This window comes from Heterodontus francisci, chromosome 20, assembly GCF_036365525.1.
Source record: "Heterodontus francisci isolate sHetFra1 chromosome 20, sHetFra1.hap1, whole genome shotgun sequence".
Lineage (NCBI taxonomy): Eukaryota > Metazoa > Chordata > Chondrichthyes > Heterodontiformes > Heterodontidae > Heterodontus > Heterodontus francisci.
The window spans coordinates 12,603,030-12,622,166 of NC_090390.1; the positions used below are offsets into that span (position 1 = coordinate 12,603,030).

The window sequence follows — 19,137 nt, forward strand, 5'->3', positions numbered from 1 at the left end:
CAGTGAGCCGAGAGTCTCTGAGTGTCCGGACAGTGAGCTGAGAGTCTGAGTGTCGAGACACTGAACTGAGGTCTCTGAGTGTTCGAGACAGTGAACTGAGGTCTCTCCGAGTGTCCGGACAGTGAGCTGGGGGTCTCTCTGAGAGTCGGGACAGTGAGCCGGGATCTCTCTCAGTGTCGGGACAGTGAGCTGGGATCTCACTTAGTGTCGGGACAGTGAGCTGGGATCTCTCTCAGTGTCCGGACAGTGAGCTGGGAGTCTCTCTGAGCGTCGGGACAGTGAGCTGGGATCTCTCTGAGTGTCGGGACAGTGAGACAGTGAGCTGGGGGTCTCTCTGAATGTCGGGACAGTGAGCTGGGGGTCTCTCTGAATGTCGGGACAGTGAGCTGGGGGTCTCTGAGTGTCGGGACAGTGAGCTGGGGATCTCTCTGAGTGTCGGGACAGTGAGACAGTGAGCTGGGGGTCTCTGAGTGTCGGGACAGTGAGCTGGGGGTCTCTCCGAATGTCGGGACAGTGAGCTGGGGGCCTCTCTGAATGTCGGGACAGTGAGCTGGGGGTCTCTGAGTGTCGGGACAGTGAGACAGTGAGCTGGGGGTCTCTGAGTGTCGGGACAGTGAGTTGGGGGTCTCTCTGAGTGTCGGGACAGTGAGACAGTGAGCTGGGGGTCTCTGAGTGTCGGGACAGTGAGCTGGGGGTCTCTCTGAATGTCGGGACAGTGAGCTGGGGGTCTCTGAGTGTCGGGACAGTGAGCTGGGGGTCTCTCTGAGTGTCGGGACAGTGAGCTGGGGGTCTCTCTGTGTCGGGACAGTGAGCTGGGATCTCTCTTAGTGTCGGGACAGTGAGCTGGCTGAGTGTCGGGACAGTGAGCTGGGATCTCTCTGAGTGTCGGGACAGTGAGCTGGGATCTCTCTGAGTGTCGGGACAGTGAGCTGGGATCTCTCTGAGTGTCGGGACAGTGAACTGGGATCTCTCTGAGTGTCGGGACAGTGAGCTGGGATCTCTCTGAGTGTCGGGACAGTGAGCTGGGGGTCTCTCTGAGTGTCGGGACAGTGAGCTGGGATCTCTCTGAGTGTCGGGACAGTGAGCTGGGGGTCTCTCTGAGTGTCGGGACAGTGAGCTGGGATCTCTCTGAGTGTCGGGACAGTGAGCTGGGGGTGTTTGAGTGTCTGGACAGTGAGCTGGGATCTCTCTGAGTGTCGGGACAGTGAGCTGGGGGTGTTTGAGTGTCTGGACAGTGAGCTGGGATCTCTCTGAGTGTCGGGACAGTGAGCTGGGATCTCTCTGAGTGTCGGGACACTGAGCTGGGTGTCTCCACAGTCCGAGCCCTGAGACTGAATTGGTTCTGAAGTTAACACACAGACAAAGCTGCGGCTCGGAGTGAATCTGTTCGAAATGAACATTGCAGTGGAAATTGAGCTGAATCAGACCGGACCGAGTGGCAATGAGACTCTAGGCAATGTGTTTACCCTGCCGGCCTGGCAGGTGTCTCTCTGGGCTGTCGCTTACTCGGTTATTGTGCTGACCGCTGTGTGTGGTAATGTGATTGTGGTTTGGATCATCCTGGCCCATCAGAGGATGCGAACCGTCACCAATTACTTACTGGTTAACCTGGCGGTGGGAGATACCTGCATGGCCGCCTTCAACACCACCTTCAACTTCATCTACGCCGTGCATAACGACTGGTACTTCGGCCTACACTACTGCCGCTTCCAAAACTTCATCCCCATCACTGCCGTGTTCACCAGCATTTACTCAATGACAGCCATTGCCCTGGACAGGTAAGGGACAGTTAGAGAGCGGACAGTTCTAGCCCGGTCCGGCTCCCTCCCGGGACACTTGCTGCACTCGTGTCGGGTTAAGTCTTTCCACTTTCGGTGTCAGTACCAGTCCAGTTCCAGGTTGTTTCGGGTGTTTTGCTTTTTTAAGGTTGGTGTCCCATCTCTGTCTGTTTAAAGTGAGTGGATTTAAATAACTAATAGAAAACCTCATCTGAATAAATGTCCGCCTTGCTGATTTCTCAGTGTGCTGTGTCCACACTTTTTAAAAGGACCTGATGTCGGTTATTCAGGGATTGCGGACACTTGTCGCTAACATTTGCACCACACAAGTGCCAGGCAATGACCATCTCCAACAAGAGAGAATCTAACCATCTCCCCTTGACATTCAATGTCATTACCATCGCTGAATCCCCCACTATCAACATCCTAGGGGCGACCATTGACCTGAAACTGAACTGGAGTAGCCATATAAATACTGTGGCTACAAGAGTAGGTCAGTGGCTAGGAATCCTGAGGCGAGTAACTCACCTCCTGACTCCCCAAAGCCTGTCCACCATCTACAAGGCACAAGTCAGGAGTGTGACCGAATACTCTCCACTTGCCTGGATGGGTGCAGCTCCAACAACACTCAAGAAGCTCGACACCATCCAGGACAAAGCAGCCCACTTGATTGGCACCCCATCTACAAACATTCACTCCCCCCACCACCAATGCACAGTGGCAGCAGTGTGTACCATCTACAAGATGCACTGCAGCAACTCACCACTCTTTCGACAGCACCTTCTAAACCCGTGACCTCTACCACCTACAAGGACAAGGGCAGCAAATACATGGGAACACCACCACCTGCAAGTTCCCCTCCAATTCACACACCATCCTGACTTGGAACTATATCGCCGTTCCTTCACTGTCGCTGGGTTAAAATCCTGGAACTCCCTTCCGAACAGCACTGTGGGTATACCTACCCCACATGAACTGCAGTGGTTCAAGAAGGCAGCTCACCACCACCTTCTCAAGGGCAATTAAGGATGGGCAATAAATGCTGGCCTGGCCAGCGACGTCTGCATCCCCCAAATGAATAAAATAAAAGGTCCCTGCTTGGAGCTCCTGGCATAACTCTCGCATTTCTCCTGTGTGGGAGTGTATCTTGGCGAAGTGACTGTTAACCTTTACTACAAATCCTGTCAAACAGCAACATGTTGTGATAATCGATGTACCTAATCGGGATGGGAGGGGAAACAAAAGTCACCAGTTAGCAATGAGAACCCAATTCAATAAATACCACACCACCGTCAATATCACAGTCCCAGCCGCACAGGACACATCATGTAGTGATTATGGTATGGGATCAATAATCCAAACAACATATTCAAATCTAGTCATTGCCAATTGGAAAATTAAATTCTATAACTTGTTGATAAAATGAATTTGGGCCTAATACTGCAAAGCAGCTCTTCTGCTGTAGGTTAAGCATTAAAAAACAACCCTTCTTCCTCCAATGCAGTGTGTCACCTTTTCAGTGCAGCTGGAGATTGTTTCCCCATTGCCTTTGGAATGTGGACAATCAGATCAGAATACACAACTATTGTGAGCATTTGGAAAGGCACAGGTTAGTTAAAGGCAGTCAGCAGGCATTTGTTCAAGGCAGATCATGTGTGACAGCTTAATGGAGAATTTTGAAGAACTAACCGAATGGATAAAGGAAACAGCAGATGCAGTCTAAATAAAAGCAAAATACTGCAGATGGTTGGAAATGGAAATTTAAAACAGGAAATTCTGGAAATACTCAGCAGGTCAGGCAGCAGCTGAGGAGACAGAAACTGAATTAATGTTTCAGGTTGATGATCTTTCAGCAGCAGTGGAGGAAGTTAGAAATGTAACTGGCTTTAAGCAAGTAGAGAGGAGATGGGGCAGGAGAAGGGAAGGCCTGTGATAGGGGGGAAGGCAGGAGAGATCAAATGATCAAAAGGATGCTGGTGCAAGGCAAAGGGGGATGATACTGGGACAAGTAATGAAACAAGATAGGTCTAGAGGAGCAGTAAATAGTTACAGCAAAACCATTACCAGTATCTCTGCCTCCCCCAAAAATGGGAGCAATGATTATGATCTGATTGTTGAACTCACTGAGTCTGGAAAGTTGTAAAGTGCCTACTCAAAAGATTCTGCTGAGCTTCACTGGAGCAGAAGAAGAGGCTGTACATACACTCTGTCCCATACAAGTTCAGGAGGTTTAACACTTGCCCTTTCACCTCCTTCCTTACAATCAGCCAGGAGAGATCAGCCTGGGTGCAGGACAGAGAATTAAAATCTCGAGCAACCAGAAGCTCAGGATCATGCATGCAGACGGTATGGATGAGTTCAGCAAAGTGATCACCTGATCTGTGTTTGGTCTCCCTGCTGTAGAAAAGAGCACATTGTGAGCAGCAAATACAGTGTAGCAAGTTGGAAGAAGTTCAAGTAAATTGCTGTTTCAGTGGATTGGAGTGTTTGTTCTACAAACACTCTACACCTATCTACACCTTCTCCTTTGTTATCTCTTGCCCCACCCCCGCTTTACTTGCTTAAAACCTTTCACATTTCTAATATTTGCCAGTTCTGAAGAAGCGTCACTGACCTGAAACATTAACTCTGCTTCTCTCTCCACAGATGCTGCCAGACCTGCTGAGCATTTCCAGCATTTCTTGTTTTTATTTCAGATTTCCAGCATCCGCAGTATTTTGCTTTTATTAAGGAGTGTTTGTTCCCTGGACAAGGATAAGGGAGGAGGTAAAAGGGCAGGTGTTGCATCTCTTGTGCTTACGTGGGATTTTGAGTAAATATATTTTCAGAAAATGTCCCATGAGGTATCTCACAAAAAGGCTTGCTAGAAAAGTTCAAGCATATGGTACAAGAGTCAATGTAGCAACAAGAAGAATGGGTGTTGCAAGGATAGGAGGAGGGTGAAAAATGATATACCCCAGGGGTCAGTGTCTTTTTTCTAACTGGTTTATAGATCACCCTGAAAACTCACAGCTACTCTCTGGCTGATTAGAAAGTGAGATCCCACTCCCTGTGTTTCTTCAACTTCCCTGTCCCTTGACTCAACACTCTGTGTTGAGGATTGGGTCACCAAGCTGTCAAAGTAACCATTCTGAACTATCAACAAAATCAACACCAGGTTTTGGCGTTCACAGCAACTGTTTAGCCAAATATTTCCCTCTGAAGGGCATTTTGAATGCAAACTCATTCTAGCACCAAGGGTGCAAACTGCTTTGGAATGTGCTCAGTTGCTTCCCATTGGCTCAGAATAATAAGTATTGCAAAAATATCTCTTTGGGAGAACATCTTCACATTTCCAATCACCTATTGCACAGTGTTTACACAGTGTCTAATATCATCAGAAGAGTCGGCTGAACCTTTGGGAATTAACCCTTTGTAATCTGAACATAACCTTATATCAGTAACATACTTAAACAAAAAATCCCTTCTGGACTAAATATGTAGTTGCCATGTGTTGAAGTGATTTTAGACCTGGGAGCCCAGAGCATCAAGATGACTGGTTCTCTGCTGGTCCTGGAGTGCGCGTTGAAGATACTCCCAACACCTAAGGGAGGGTAAGCAGTATCTGGACAGTTTGCTCCAGACTTCGGTCACACCTCACAGAGAGGTACAGGTCCAGAATGGGATTTGTGTGACCTATAGTTTGCAGAGTAAAGGATACCCAAGTGAGATGGAAAATGAGGATATTCAGAAACTGATCCTATCTGACAGGTACAATGTACTTCGTACATTTGAGTATAAGGATAAAGAATGTCAGAAGGACAACCAGAAAGCAGACCTTGATGCCTTGGAGCAGGAAGCAGTCCCAGGTGGGGGGTTGGTGGTGTGGGGGGTAGGAGGAAGAGGAGGAGGGGAAGTGTAATGTGGTAGTTGTAGGGGATTCAATAATCAAAGGAACAGATAGCATCCTTTGTAAAAAGGATCAAGAATCCCAAATGGTATGTTGCCTACCTGTTGCCAGGATGAGGGACATCTCAAACTGACTTGAAAGGATATTGGAGAGGGTAAGAGAGGATCCAGTTGTTGTGATCCATGTTGGCACTAATATTATTGAGAAGAGTAGACAAGAGGTCCTGTTTGGAGAGTGCCCGAAACTAGGAGCTAAATTAAATACAGGATCTCTGGATTATTACCCACACCCTGTGTGAATTGGCACAGGGATAAACTATTTTGGGAGGTGAACATGTGACTGAAGGAGTGGTGTGGGAAAGAGATGTTCTATTTCATGGACCGTAGCATCAGTATTGGGACAGGAAGACAAGGTATCAGTGGGACAGCTCCACCTGAACTGGGCTGCAAACAGGGTCCTCACAGAAAGCATAAATAGGGGAGCCACAAGGACTTTCAACTAGTAAGTGGGGGATGACTCAGGTGGAAAAAATAGTGTACTTAACAGTTTGAAAACAAACAAAAGGGAAGAGAGTGGAGTAACAGTCAGAATTTGTGCTTTAGGCACTACAGGTAAAGGTAATTCTAAAAGATATAAAGTAATTAAACCAGGAGAGAGAAATAAGGAATTTGCGAGTAACACAATAGGGCAGGACAGGTAAGGGTGGGTGATCCAAATAGGTGTTCTTTATACAAATGCATGGAGTGTCATGAATAAATTCAATGAGTTGCAGGTGCAAATTCAACTTGGAAGGCATGACGTGATAGCCATTACTGAGACATGGCTGAAGACTGTCAGGACTGGGAACTAAATACACCAGATTATAAGATCGACAGGAAAGATTAGGAATATGGTCGAAGGGAAGGAGTAGCACTAATGATTAAGGATGAAATCACTTCAATAATGCGAGGCTATGATGAGAGGTAAGCTGACAAGTGGAGGTTTAATGGGTAGAATTAAGAAATAAAAAAAGATTTAAGCCTGTGGTGGGAATTGTTTATTGGCCCCTGGGTAGCAGCCTTGAAGTGGTAGATTGTATAAATGCAGGGATTAGACAAGTGTGTAGCAAATGCTGAATAGATTTAATGAGGGATTTTAACTTTCATATTGATTGGGATAAGCAGACTAGTACATGTTAGAAAGGAAGTGAATTTCTTGAGTGTGTTCAGGATAGTTTCCTGTAGCAATATATTCTACAACCAACAAGAGGACAGGCCATATGAGTAATGAGCCAGATTTAGCTAACAGCCTGACAGTGCGTGAACATTATCCAATAGCGATAATAATATGATCAAGTTTAATGTAATGTTTGAAATCGAGAAATGCAAAACAGTGACTGAGATGCTAGATTTAGGTAAGTTTCAGGTCAATGGGATGAGACAGAGACTATCCACAGAAAAGTGAACAATTCTGTTAATGGGTAAAGACAGAAGATCAGTGGGAGTTTGTTACGACCGGGTTTAATCCCTCAGTGAGTCCTTGCTCACTGCTCTCTAATTGTAATTGTAAATGAACCAATCACAGGCTTTATTAGGTTTAAACAAGAAAGATGTAAGTTTATTAACCTTATCACTCTAACTCAGTTAAAATTACTAAAATACATGACACAACCACGCTAGCATGCATACGAGATAAACATACAGACAAATAGATACAGAAGGGGAGAAAGAATAAAGAGGGAGCTGAACTCAAGAGGTGAGGTGAGAGTTACTGCCCTTGACATCAAGGCAGCATTTGACCAAGAATGGCATCAAGGAGCCAGAGCAAAACTGGAGTCAATGGGAATCAGGGGGAAAACTCTCTGCTGGTTCGAGTCATACCTATCACAAAGGAAGATGGTTGTGGTTGTTGGTGTTCAATCATCTCAGCTCCAGGACATCACTGCAGGAGTTCCTCAGGGTAGTGTCCTCGACCCAACCATCTTCAGCTGCTTCATCAATGACCTTCCTTCAATCATAAGATCAGAAGTGGGGATGTTTGCTGATAATTGCACAATGTTCAGCACCATTCGCGACTCCTCAGATACTGAAGCAGTCCGTGTAGAAATGCAGCAAGACCTGGACAATATCCAGGCTTGGGCTGATAAGTGGCAAGTAGCATTTGCGCCACACAAGTGCCAGGCAATGGCCATCTCCAACAAGAGAGAATTTAACTTTCGCCCTTGACATTCAATGGCATTACCATCGCTGAATCCCTCACTATCAACATCCTAGAGGTCACCATTGACTAGAAACTGAACTGGAGTAGCCACATAAATACCTACAGGAGCAGGTCAGAGGCGAGGAATCCTGCGGTGAGTAACACACCTCCTGACTCCCCAAAGCCTGTCCGCCATCTACAAGGCACAAGTCAGGACTGTGATGGAATACTCTCCACTTGCCTGGATGGGTGCAGCTCCAAAAACACTCAAGAAGCTTGACAACATCCAGGACAAAGCAGCCCACTTGATTGTCACCCCATGCACAAACATTCACTCCCTCCACCACCGATGCACAGATGCACTGCAGCAACACACCAAGGTTCCTTAGACAGCACCTTCTAAACCTGTGACCTCTACCAACTAGAAGGGCAAGGGCAGCAAATGCATGGGAAGACCACCACCTGCAAGTTCCCCTCCAAGCCACACACCATTCCTTCACTGTCGCCGGGTCAAAGATCCTGGAACTCCCTTCCTAACAGCACAGTGTGTGTCCCTACCACACATGGACTGCATTAGTTCAAGAAGGCAGCTCCTTCTCAAGGACAATTAGGGATGGACAATAGATGCTGGCCTAGCCAGTGACGCCCACATCCCATGAATGAATAAAAAAAGGAATTCAATTACTGTCTTTAGTTTTGCTGTAAATTCCTTGATTGGAGATGAAGTCTAGCAGTTCTCGCTGGGGTCCAGTGCACACTTTCAAACTTGTTTCTTTGGTACCAGAAGGCTGAAGTGGTCCTCTATCCTGAGGCTTAAGCTGCTTCCATGGGACCCTGGGACTTTACTTGAGAGAGAGACAGAGATAACTTCCTTCTCTTTTGTCTTCAAATTGCAGTCTGCCCCAAACATTTCTGTAAGGCACAATTCAACAGTTCCCAGTCTGACCAGCAGTTTAGTTATGTGACCAGCTCTTTGTTTGAAACAGCATCGTCTGGGCAGAATTGTTGATTCTTCAAAGCTTACTAGACACACTCATTGGGGGGATGGGTGGGGGTGGGGTGCAGGTGGTGGAATGCTGGCTTTTACATAGACAAAGAGCATCAATTATCACTGTTGCCCAGCCCAATCTGGTTATTTGAACCAGTGAGCACTTACATTGTCTCTGTATTCAACTGTCTTTCGGAATGCAAATGTGCAGCCATGTTTTAGCTGTTCAGCTCCGTGGTCCTCTTAAACAAGTTATGGTCAGCGTCCAATAAAAAGTTCAAGTAGTGTTCCATATGACAAAATTAGTATGTTTCTATTTGGCTGGTGTGGTTTCTGTCACACCTCCACCTCTCGCCGAATGAAATGTGACATTAGGGGAGCATTTCATTATAAATTAGAAGGAAGGGACAATACAGGAAAGTACACATGCATGTCTCTCATTCATTCTCATTCATCCCTAAATCTTAAAATTGTTACAACCTGTCTTTCCTTTATAGTAGTGCTGCTTTAAACTGCCCCTTTTCCTTGAGGTTTGTCTGAGATAGTTATGTGTTGCCCAAGGGGTTTAAAGTTTCTTCACTATCAGCTTGCAATGCGTTGGGAATGGGCATCCCAATAAACATGGGATTTTTGGGGAGGTTTGGAATTTGCACATTTCCATGATTGTCTGGGGTGCCTTTGTTCCTGTTGGGGTCTGCAGAGGGATGGTTAGATTATAATTAGCCCTGATTTGGAGCTCTGATCATGGGAGTCGGCAGTGGGTGGATCCACGCTGACCTCACTTTCAGTGCTCTGGTGAGTCATGCAAGTGCTGTTCACTTCAGGGTATTGTTGGTTCCCTTTTCTCCTGACTGTGAGGGAGAATTCTTTGCTAATCTTCCCTTTGTCCTCTGGAACATTCCTGCTTGCAGGTATTTGTCCAGATTCTACTGCACTCCCCTGCGGCACTTTGACTAGGTGAGGCATCACCCTCATGGTTTCTCTGCCCTCTTGAGGACATTCTTTGTCCCTGCAGGTTTCTGTAAATGCTGTTAGCAACCCTGGTGAGGTGCCTCTGGTGTCTGCATTTACATAGGAGGCTGTGGGGTCTAATTTTTCCAAATAATTTGGGGTTGGCTGACTGGACAGTAGGGGTTTTCATTTGGGAATCCTCCCGGACCTCCTTTAACCTGTCCTCTTTGTCTCTTTTTCCCCTTTCCTCTATAACTTTTTGCCAGACCTGTGCCTGACTGTTCCCTTTTGTTCTTGGCAGGTGTCCCTTACAATTCACTAACCCTCTGCTGGAGGATTTCCCAAAAGCCAATACAGGAACTAGGGGTGAAGATTTTGCTGTAGGTTGGGGTTTCTCCTCAACCTGGCACAGGTGGCAACTCCTACAGTACTCCGCTACATCTTTGTGGAGTTTGGCCAGTCAAACCGCTGCCTGATGCGGGCTTTGCTGTTTCGTCTACCAATATGTACAGCCACTGTAATCCCCTGGGCCATTCTTAATATTTCTCTCTGGTACCTCTGTAGCACCACTACTTGGTGAACCACTGTCCACCCTTTGTCCTCAGGTCTGTGAGGAGATCTCCACTTCCTCATCTGTATCTCATTCTTCAGACAGTGGCAATCAGGGATTCCCTCTGCTTCAATTTCAGTCTGGGCAGTCTGTGCTAATTTTTTCAATACTGGATCAGCTCACTGAGCCTCAACTACGGAAGGCCCATCTAATCCATTCCTCTAACTTTCAAAAGAAAGTTTCCAACAGACAGACCACATGGTCATCTGCCTGCAGTGCTGATTCAGTCTCCTCTGGGGGAGCTGGTTTGGTCATGGCCTGATTCACTACACATTCAGGGGAACTGCAGGGGACCATCTCCTGCCGCTGCCCTGTCTCGCTGACCTCCTGCAGCCTCTCTTTCACTACTGGGGAAGCTACCACCTTCATCCCCGCCAGATCATTACCTAGGAGCAGGGCAACCCCATCCACAGGTAAACTAGGGACAATCCCTATGGTCGCTGGTCCCGAAACCTGGTCACACTCCAAGTGCACCTGGTGTAAAGGTACTGGCGTAAACTGCCCTCCAATACCATTCACCACCATTCTGGTATTTACTGCACTCTGTGGGGGAAAGATCAGGCCTTTTCCCAGCAAAAGGGATCTAGTGGCCCCTGTGTCCCTAAGGATTACTATGGGCTTGCTTGCCCCACTTGAGGGGTATGGGGTTACTCTCCCTTCAGGGATCCTATTAAATTTTCCTGCATCCACAGCAGTATTTTTTCTGGGTCTTACTATTGCTGCAGTTAAAGCCGCAGCCTGTTCAGCTGTGCTTTCCATCAGGGTCTCTTTCTCTGCACTGGTCGGGTGTGCCCTGATTAACCCCACAGGCTTTCCCCATAGTTTCCAGCAGTCAGCTCTTAGATGACCTGCTTTATTACAATGGAAGCACACAGGTCTCCGGGTCTCACTCCTACTTACAGCACTATCCTTTTTTGGCTGGAGGAGGGCCCCCTGTGTGTCCAAATTTTCTTTCTCTCCCAGGACTGCTTGGGCTCCTATCGCCTTCCCACACTTTGTCCTTTTCGCATTTGTGGGGGTGACTAGGAAAGGTTTTCCCCTGGGAGACCGACTTGTATATTAGAGCAGTATATTAAACTCATCAGCCAGATCTGCGGCTTGCCTCACTTTATGTACTTTTTGTTCCTCCACGTGGGTCTTTATGGAGAGAGGGAGAGAGTTCTTAAATTCCTCGAGGAGAATTACCTGTCTGAGGTTTTCACACATGGGCTGCACTTTAAGAGCCCTCAGCCATTGGTCAAAAGCCAGCTGCTTACTTCTCTCAAACTCCAAGTAAGTTTGATCAGCTTGTTTCCGGAAGGTTCGGAATTTCTGGCGGTAGGCTTCCGGTACGAGCTCATATGCCCCGAGGATAGCATTTTTAGTCAGTTCATAATTTGATGAATTCTCATCTGGCCACAGGGAATAAACCTCATGGGCTTTTCCTATGAGCTTACTTTGCAGCAGGAGAGTTCAACTCTCATCCTGCCATTTTAACTGCCTGTCAAGTTTCTCAAAAAATACAAAATATGCTTCCATGTCTCCCTCATTAAATTTTGGAATCACTTGGGAACATTTTAAAAACTCAGCACATGGCCCCGATTTACTATTCTCCATATTGGCCATGCTTTCACTGGGGTTACTCTGTCACCCCCTAGCTAATTCAAGCCGCCTCCGCTCTCTTTCCTCCTGTTGCTTCCGGAAGGTTTTTTCTCTCTCCTCTCTCCCTCTCCCTGCCTTCTAATTCAAGTTTCCTCTGTTAAAAATTGTATCTTTCCCAATATTACCCTGTCTGACTCAAATTCTAACCCTGCTTCGGATTCGAGGGAAAAAATGGTTGGCCACTAGTCTTAGGAGTTTCGATTTCTTAGCTTTGGCGTGGAAAGTGATCCCAGATTGCTAAGCCATATTTCTCAACTCCTTCACAGATAGGGCCTTCAACTTATCCCAAGTTACTTCACCCTGGCTTGAGGATTTTAGCACCCACAACCACAAGAAAACCTGTAAATAAAATCTTTTTTTTATTGATTGGGATCAATTTGATTTCCCACTTCCAATTTCTCGTTTGTCTGTGGGTCCAATCTGGACGCTAGCCTCCAAATTTCTGTTATGACCAGGAGAGGAAGGGGTCTCAGGCTCCCCCCTGGCCCCTTTCCTGGTTTGGCTGTAACAGGGTTTAACTTTTAAAACGCGGTGTTTTAGCTCAACCCCTCAGTGAGTCCTTATTCACTGCTCTCCAGTTGTAATTGTAAATGAACCAATCACAGGCTTTCTTCGGTTTAAACAAGAAAGATGTAAGTTTATTAACCTTATCACTGTAACTCAGTTAAAATTACTAAAATACGCGACGCAACTACGCTAGCATGCATACAAGAGAAACACACAGACAATAGATACCGAGGGGGGAGAAAGAATAAAGGGGGGGGGGTGGAGTAGTAAATGGAATTCAATTACTGTCTTTAGTTTTGCTGTAATGTCCTTGATTGGAGTTGAAGTCTTGCAGTTCTCACTGGGGCCCAGTGCACACTTTCAAACTTGTTTCTCTGGTACCAGAAGGCTGAAGGAGACCTCTGTCTTGAGGCTTAAGCTGCTTCAGTGGGTCTCTGGGACTTTGCTTCTGAGAGAGACAGAGAGATAGCTTCCTTCTCTTTTGTCTTCAAATTGCAGTCTGTCCCAAACATTTCTGTGAGGCACAATTCAACAATTCCCAGTCTGGCCAGCAGGTTAGTCATGTGACCAGCTCTTTGTTTGAAACAGCATCGTCTGGGGAGGATTGTTGATTCTTCAAAGCTTACTTGACACTTCGGTGGGGGTGGGGGTGGGGTGGGGGGTAGTTGGTGGAGTGCTGGGTCTTACACAGACAAAGAAGGTCAATTATCACTGTTGCCCAGCCCAATCTGGTTAATTGAATCAGTGAGCACTTCCATTGTCTCTCTATTCAACTGTCTGGCAGAATGCAAATGTGCAGCCATGTTTTAGCTGTTCAGCTCTGTGGTCCTTTTAAACAAGTTATGTTCAATGTCCAGTAAAAAGTTCAAGTAGTGTTCCATATGATGAAATTAATATAGTTCCATTTGGCCGGTGTGGTTTCCGTCACAGAGGTGTTCAAAAATGAATTTAATGTAATAAAGAACGAGTTTATACTCCAATGGGACAAGAGTTCTACTTGTGAAAAAAGACAGCCATGGACAACCAAAGAACGAAGACACAACTGAAAACTTAAAGAAAAAGTACACAAAAATGCAAAAAATAGCCAGATCCTGCAAATGGAGCAGGTACAAATAGCAAAGGGTGACAAAACTATATAGTAAGAGCTATAAAAAGGGAGTATGAAAAGAAACTTGCAAAGAACAAAGAACAGCACAGGAACAGGCCATTCGGCCCTCCAAGCCTGCGCCGATCTTGATGCCTGCCTAAACTAAAACCTTCTGCACTTCCGGGGTCCGTATCCCTCTATTCCCATTCTATTCATGTATTTGTCAAGATGCCTCTTAAAGGTCTCTATGGTACCTGCTTCCACCACCTCCCCCGGCAACAAGTCCCAGGCACTCACCACCCTCTGTGTAAAGAACTTGCCTCGTACATCCCCTCTAAACTTTGCCCCTCTCACCTAAAACCTATGTCCCCTAGTAACTGACTCTTCCACCCTGGGAAAAAGCTTCTGACTATCCATTCTGTCCATGCCGCTTATAACTTTGTAAACCTCTATCATGTCGCCCCCTCCACCTCCGTCGTTCCAGTGAAAACAATCCGAGTTTATCCAACCTCTCCTCATAGCTAATGCCCTCCAGACCAGGTAACATCCTGGTAAACCTCTTCTGTACCCTCTCCAAAGCCTCCATGTCCTTCTGGTAGTGTGGCGACCAGAATTGCACGCAATATTCTAAGTGTGGCCCAACTAAAGTTCTGTACAGCTGCAGCATGACTTACCAATTTTTATACTCTATGCCCCGACTGATGAAGGCAAGCATGCAGTATGCCTTCTTGACTACCTTATCCACCTGCGTTGCCACTTTCAGTGACCTGTGGACCTGTACGCCCAGATCTCTCTGCCTGTCAATACTCCTAAGGATTCTGCCATTTACTGTATACTTCCCACCTGCATTAGACCTTCCAAAATGCATTACCTCACATTTGTCCGGATTTAACTCCATCTGCCATTTCTCCGCCCAAGTCTCCAACCGATCTATATCCTGCTGTATCCTCTGACAATCTTCAACACTATCCGCAACTCCACCAACCTTTGTGTCGTTCGCAAACTTACTAATCAGACCAGCTACATTTTCCTCCAAATCATTTATATACACTACAAAGAGCAAAGGTCCCAGCACTGATCCTTGCGGAACACCACTAGTCACATCCCTCCATTCAGAAAAGCACCCTTCCACTGCTACCCTCTGTCTTCTATGACAGAGCCATAATCAAAATTAACACAAAAACCTTTACAATTATATTAAGAAAAAGGGGATGGTCATGCAATGTGAGCCCCTTGAAAACTTAAAATGGTGATATTGTCAATGGGAATATGGAAAAGGCAGCCATGTTAAATAATTAAACACAAAAAGAGGGTGTATGATACATGTTAGGTGAAGTCTTCAAGTGAGAACCAGGCCAAACACAATAAGTTGAGAAGGGAATTGAAGAAGCAAGTAAGACTGGCAAAGAGAGAATATCAGAATAGAATAGCATAAAAGGGAAACCCAAAATTCTTCTCCGGGCATATAAATAGTAAACGGGTAGTTAAGAGGTGGGGCGGGGCATACTAGGGACAAAGAAACTGATATAAGCTTAGAGGCACAAGGCAAGGCTAGAATACTTAATAAGTACCTTGTATATGTGTTTAATAAGGAAGAGGATGCTGACAAAATATTGGTGAAAGTGGAGATGATAGGTAATGGATGGAATGAAAATTGATTGGCAGGATGTACTGGAAAGGCTGGCAATGTTTAGGGTGAATAAGTCTCAGGTTGTTAAAGGAAATGGGGATGGAGATAGCAGAAGGGCTTTCCATAATTTTCCAATCTTTCCTAGATACTGGGGGATGTGCCAGAGGATTGGAGAATGGCAAATGTGACACCCTTTTTCAAACAATTGTGTAAGGGCATTCCTAGTAACTACAGGCTGGTCAGTTTAACATCAGTGGTGGGTAAGGTTATAGAAACAATAATCAAGGAAAAAGTTAATAGGCACTTATCTAGGGAAATTGCAAGATTATGGCAAGCCCTTCTACTATCTCCACCCTCACTTCCTTTAGCAACTTGGGATGCAAGCCATCCGGACCAGGCAACTTATTCACTCTAAGCATAGCCAGCATTTCCAATACATACTGCCCAATAATTTCCACCCTATCCATTCCCTCTCCCAATATTTTGTCAGCATCTTCTTAATGAATACTTTGTCTTGGTGTTTACTAAGTATTCTAGCCTTGCCGTGTCTCTAAGTACATATCACCCTCTTTGAGGCTAATAGGTCCCATCCCACCTCTTACTAGCCGCTTCCTATTTACATGCTGGTAGAAGTTTTTTGGGTTCCCTTTTAGATGATTAAAATGTCATGAACAGGTACAGAAAATAATCAAAAAGTCTAATGGAATGCTGGCCTTTATATCAAGAGGACGCGAATCCAAGGGGATAGAAGTCATCCTTAATATATGCAAAGCCCTGGTTGGACCACACGGCAAATACTGTGAGCAATTGTGGGAACCAGACCTTCAACACAGATTTGCCAGAACGATATCTGGACTACAAGGGTTAAATTACAACAAGAGATTACACAAACTAGGGCTGCATTCGCTGGAATTTAGAAGGTTAGGGGTGATTTGATCAAATTTTCAAGATATTAAGGGAAACAGATAGCTTCCCTCTATCTACCTATTTCCGCTGGCTGGGGAGTCCAGGATTAGGGGGCATAGTCTAAATATTAGAGCCAGATGTTTCAGGAGTGAAATTAGGAAACACTTCTACACACAAAGGGTGGTAGAAATTTGAAACTCTCTTCCAAAAATGACAACTGGTGCTAGAACAATTGTTCATTTTAAAATCTGAGATTGATAGGTTTTTGTTATCTAAAGGTATTAAGGGATATGGGGAAAAAGCAGGTCTATGGAGTTAGGTCGCAGATCAGCCATGATCTCACTGAATGTTGGAACAAGCTTGGGGGCTAAATGTTCTACTCTGGCTCCTGTATCCCTCTGCCACAACATATTCTGCAGAGATCCTTCCACTTTGCTTAAGATGCATAACCATCATATAGTTGAAGAGGAAAGTCTAAGATTTTGGGCAGGATCTGTAGAATGAGTTGTTGAGTAGACTAGCTGATAATTATGTCCAAGTAATATGAACTTGAACATAGACCAAAGTAACTAAATCTAAAAATAGCACAGCTAGCCATGCAAAGGATAATAGTAAACAAATAAAATTAAAGGCTCTTTATCTGAATACATGAAGCATCCACAATAAGAGAGATGAACTAGTGGCGCAAAAGAGAGAAATAATTCTGATCTAATTGCCATAACAGAGATGTGGCTACAAGGTGACTAAGGTTGGGAAATAAATATTTCAGGGTACACAACATTTCAAAAAAATAGAATGGAAAAGGAGGAGGTGTAGCCCTGATAGTAAACGATGACATAAGGACAGTAGTGAGCAAGGATCTTGGCTCAGAAGATCAGGAAGTAGAAACAGTAGGTGTTAAGATTAGGAATAGCAAGGGTCAGAAAACGCTAGTGGAAGTAGTTTATAGGCTCCTTAACAGTATACCATTGGACAGAGCATTAAGCAAGACATTATTGGAGCAAGTAACAAAGACAATGTAACAATTATGGGGGACTTTAATCTTCACATCTGGACCAATCAAATTGGTCTGGAAGATGGGTTTATAGAATGCTTTCATGACAGTTTCCTGGAATGATATGTTGTGAAACCAACTGAGGATAAAACTATTTTAGATCTAGCTTTGTGCGATGAGGCAAGGTTAATTAGTAATGTCATAGTAAATGATACACTGAGAAAATCTGATCATGATGCAATTGATTTTCATATTAAGTTTGAAAGCGACATACTACAGTCCCAAACATGAATCTTAAACTTAAACAAAGCCAATTACTTAGGTGTGAGGGGAACACTGGCTAAGGTTGATTGGGTAAATAGATTAAAAGGTATGGCAGTCAATAAGCAGTTGGAAACATTTAAAGAAACAATTCAAAATGTTCACCAAAAGTAAGAAAGATTCATCTGTGGCTTACTAAGGATGTTATGGATAGTATTAGATTAAAAGAAGCAGCTTATAATGTTGTACAGAATAGTAGTAAGTCTGAGGATTGGGACTGTTTTAGAAACGAGTAATCGGCCACCAAAACATTGATTTTTTTTTGAAAAAGGGAAAAAATAGAATGAGAGTAAACCAGCCAGGAATATCAAAACAGATTGTAAAAGCTTTTACAAATACATAAAAGGAGGGAGTAGTTAAAGTAAACATTGGTCCTTTAGAGACAGAAACAGGAGAGATTATCATGGGGAATGAGGAAATAGCAGAGACATTGAACAAATATTTTGTGCCTGTCTCCACAGTGGAAGAGACAAGTTACATGTCAGAATAGAAGATAACCTAGGGGCTAATAAGAGTGAGGAAATTAAGGTAATTGATACCAGCAGATAAAAAAGTACTGGAGAAACTTAAGGAGCTAAAATTTGACAAGTCCCCAGGACTCGATGGCCTACATCCTAGGGTTCTAAAAGAGGTAGCTGCAGAGATAGTGGATGCGCTGGTCATGATTTTACAAAATTCCCTAGATTCTAGAATGGTCCCAGCAGATTGGAAGTGAGCAAATGTAACATTGTTATTCAAGAAAGAAGGGAGAGAACTAATGGGCAGTGCAGTCCAGTTACTCTTACATCAGCCATTGGGAAAATGTTGGAATCTATTATTAAGCAAGTCTTAACAATGCACTTAGAAAATCATACTATGATCAGATAAAGTGATCATAGTTTTATAAAAGGGAAATCATGTTTGCCAAATTTATTAAGATTTTTGGGATGTAAATAGTAGGGTAGGTAAAGGGGAACCAGTAGATGTAGTATATTTGGATTTCCAAAAGGCATTTGTTAAGGTGCCGCAGAAAAGGTTAATACACAAGATAAGGGCTTATCGAGTTGGGGGTGATATATTAGCATGGATAGAGGATTGGTTATGGACAGGAAGCAAAGAGTAGGGATAAATGGGACATTTTCAAGTTGGCAGATCGTAACTAGTGGAATGCTACAAGAATCGGTTCTGGGGTCTCAGCTATTTACAATCTACATTAATGACGTTGACAAAAAGATCAAGAGTAATGTATCTACAATTGCTGACGATACAAAGCTAGTTGGGAAGGCAAGCTGTAAGGAGGACACAGAGGCTGCAAAGAGATATAGGCAGGTTAAGTGAGTGAGCAACAAGGTGGCAGGTTGAGTATAATGTGGGGAAGTGTGAGGTTATTCATTTTTGTTGTAAGAAAAGCAGAATTTTTTTGAAGAAGAGTGAAACTTGAAATGTTGAGGTTGAGAGAGACTTGGGTGTACTTGTAAAAGGAATACAGTATGCCAGCATGCAGTTACAGCAAGCAATTAGAAAGGCAAGTGGAATGTTGGCCTTTATTGCTAGTGGATTGGAATACCACAATAACGAGGTCTTGCTACAATTTTATAGGGTTTCGGTGAGACCACATCTGGAGCACTGTGTGCAGTTTTGGTCTCTATATCTAAGGACAGATATACTTACATTGGAG

General features: G+C 44.7%; 1 protein-coding gene across 1 annotated transcript in view; it reads left to right on the forward strand.

Annotated features, from left to right (window-relative positions):
- Positions 1-1,392: 1,392 nt before the first annotated feature.
- The window catches only part of tacr2 (tachykinin receptor 2), a 456,109-nt gene continuing 438,364 nt past the window's right edge, over positions 1,393-19,137 (forward strand). Inside the window, exon 1 of the mRNA XM_068053305.1 lies at positions 1,393-1,778. Within this exon, the coding sequence (XP_067909406.1) occupies positions 1,393-1,778 (386 nt within the window). The remainder of the gene's footprint in view (positions 1,779-19,137) is intronic.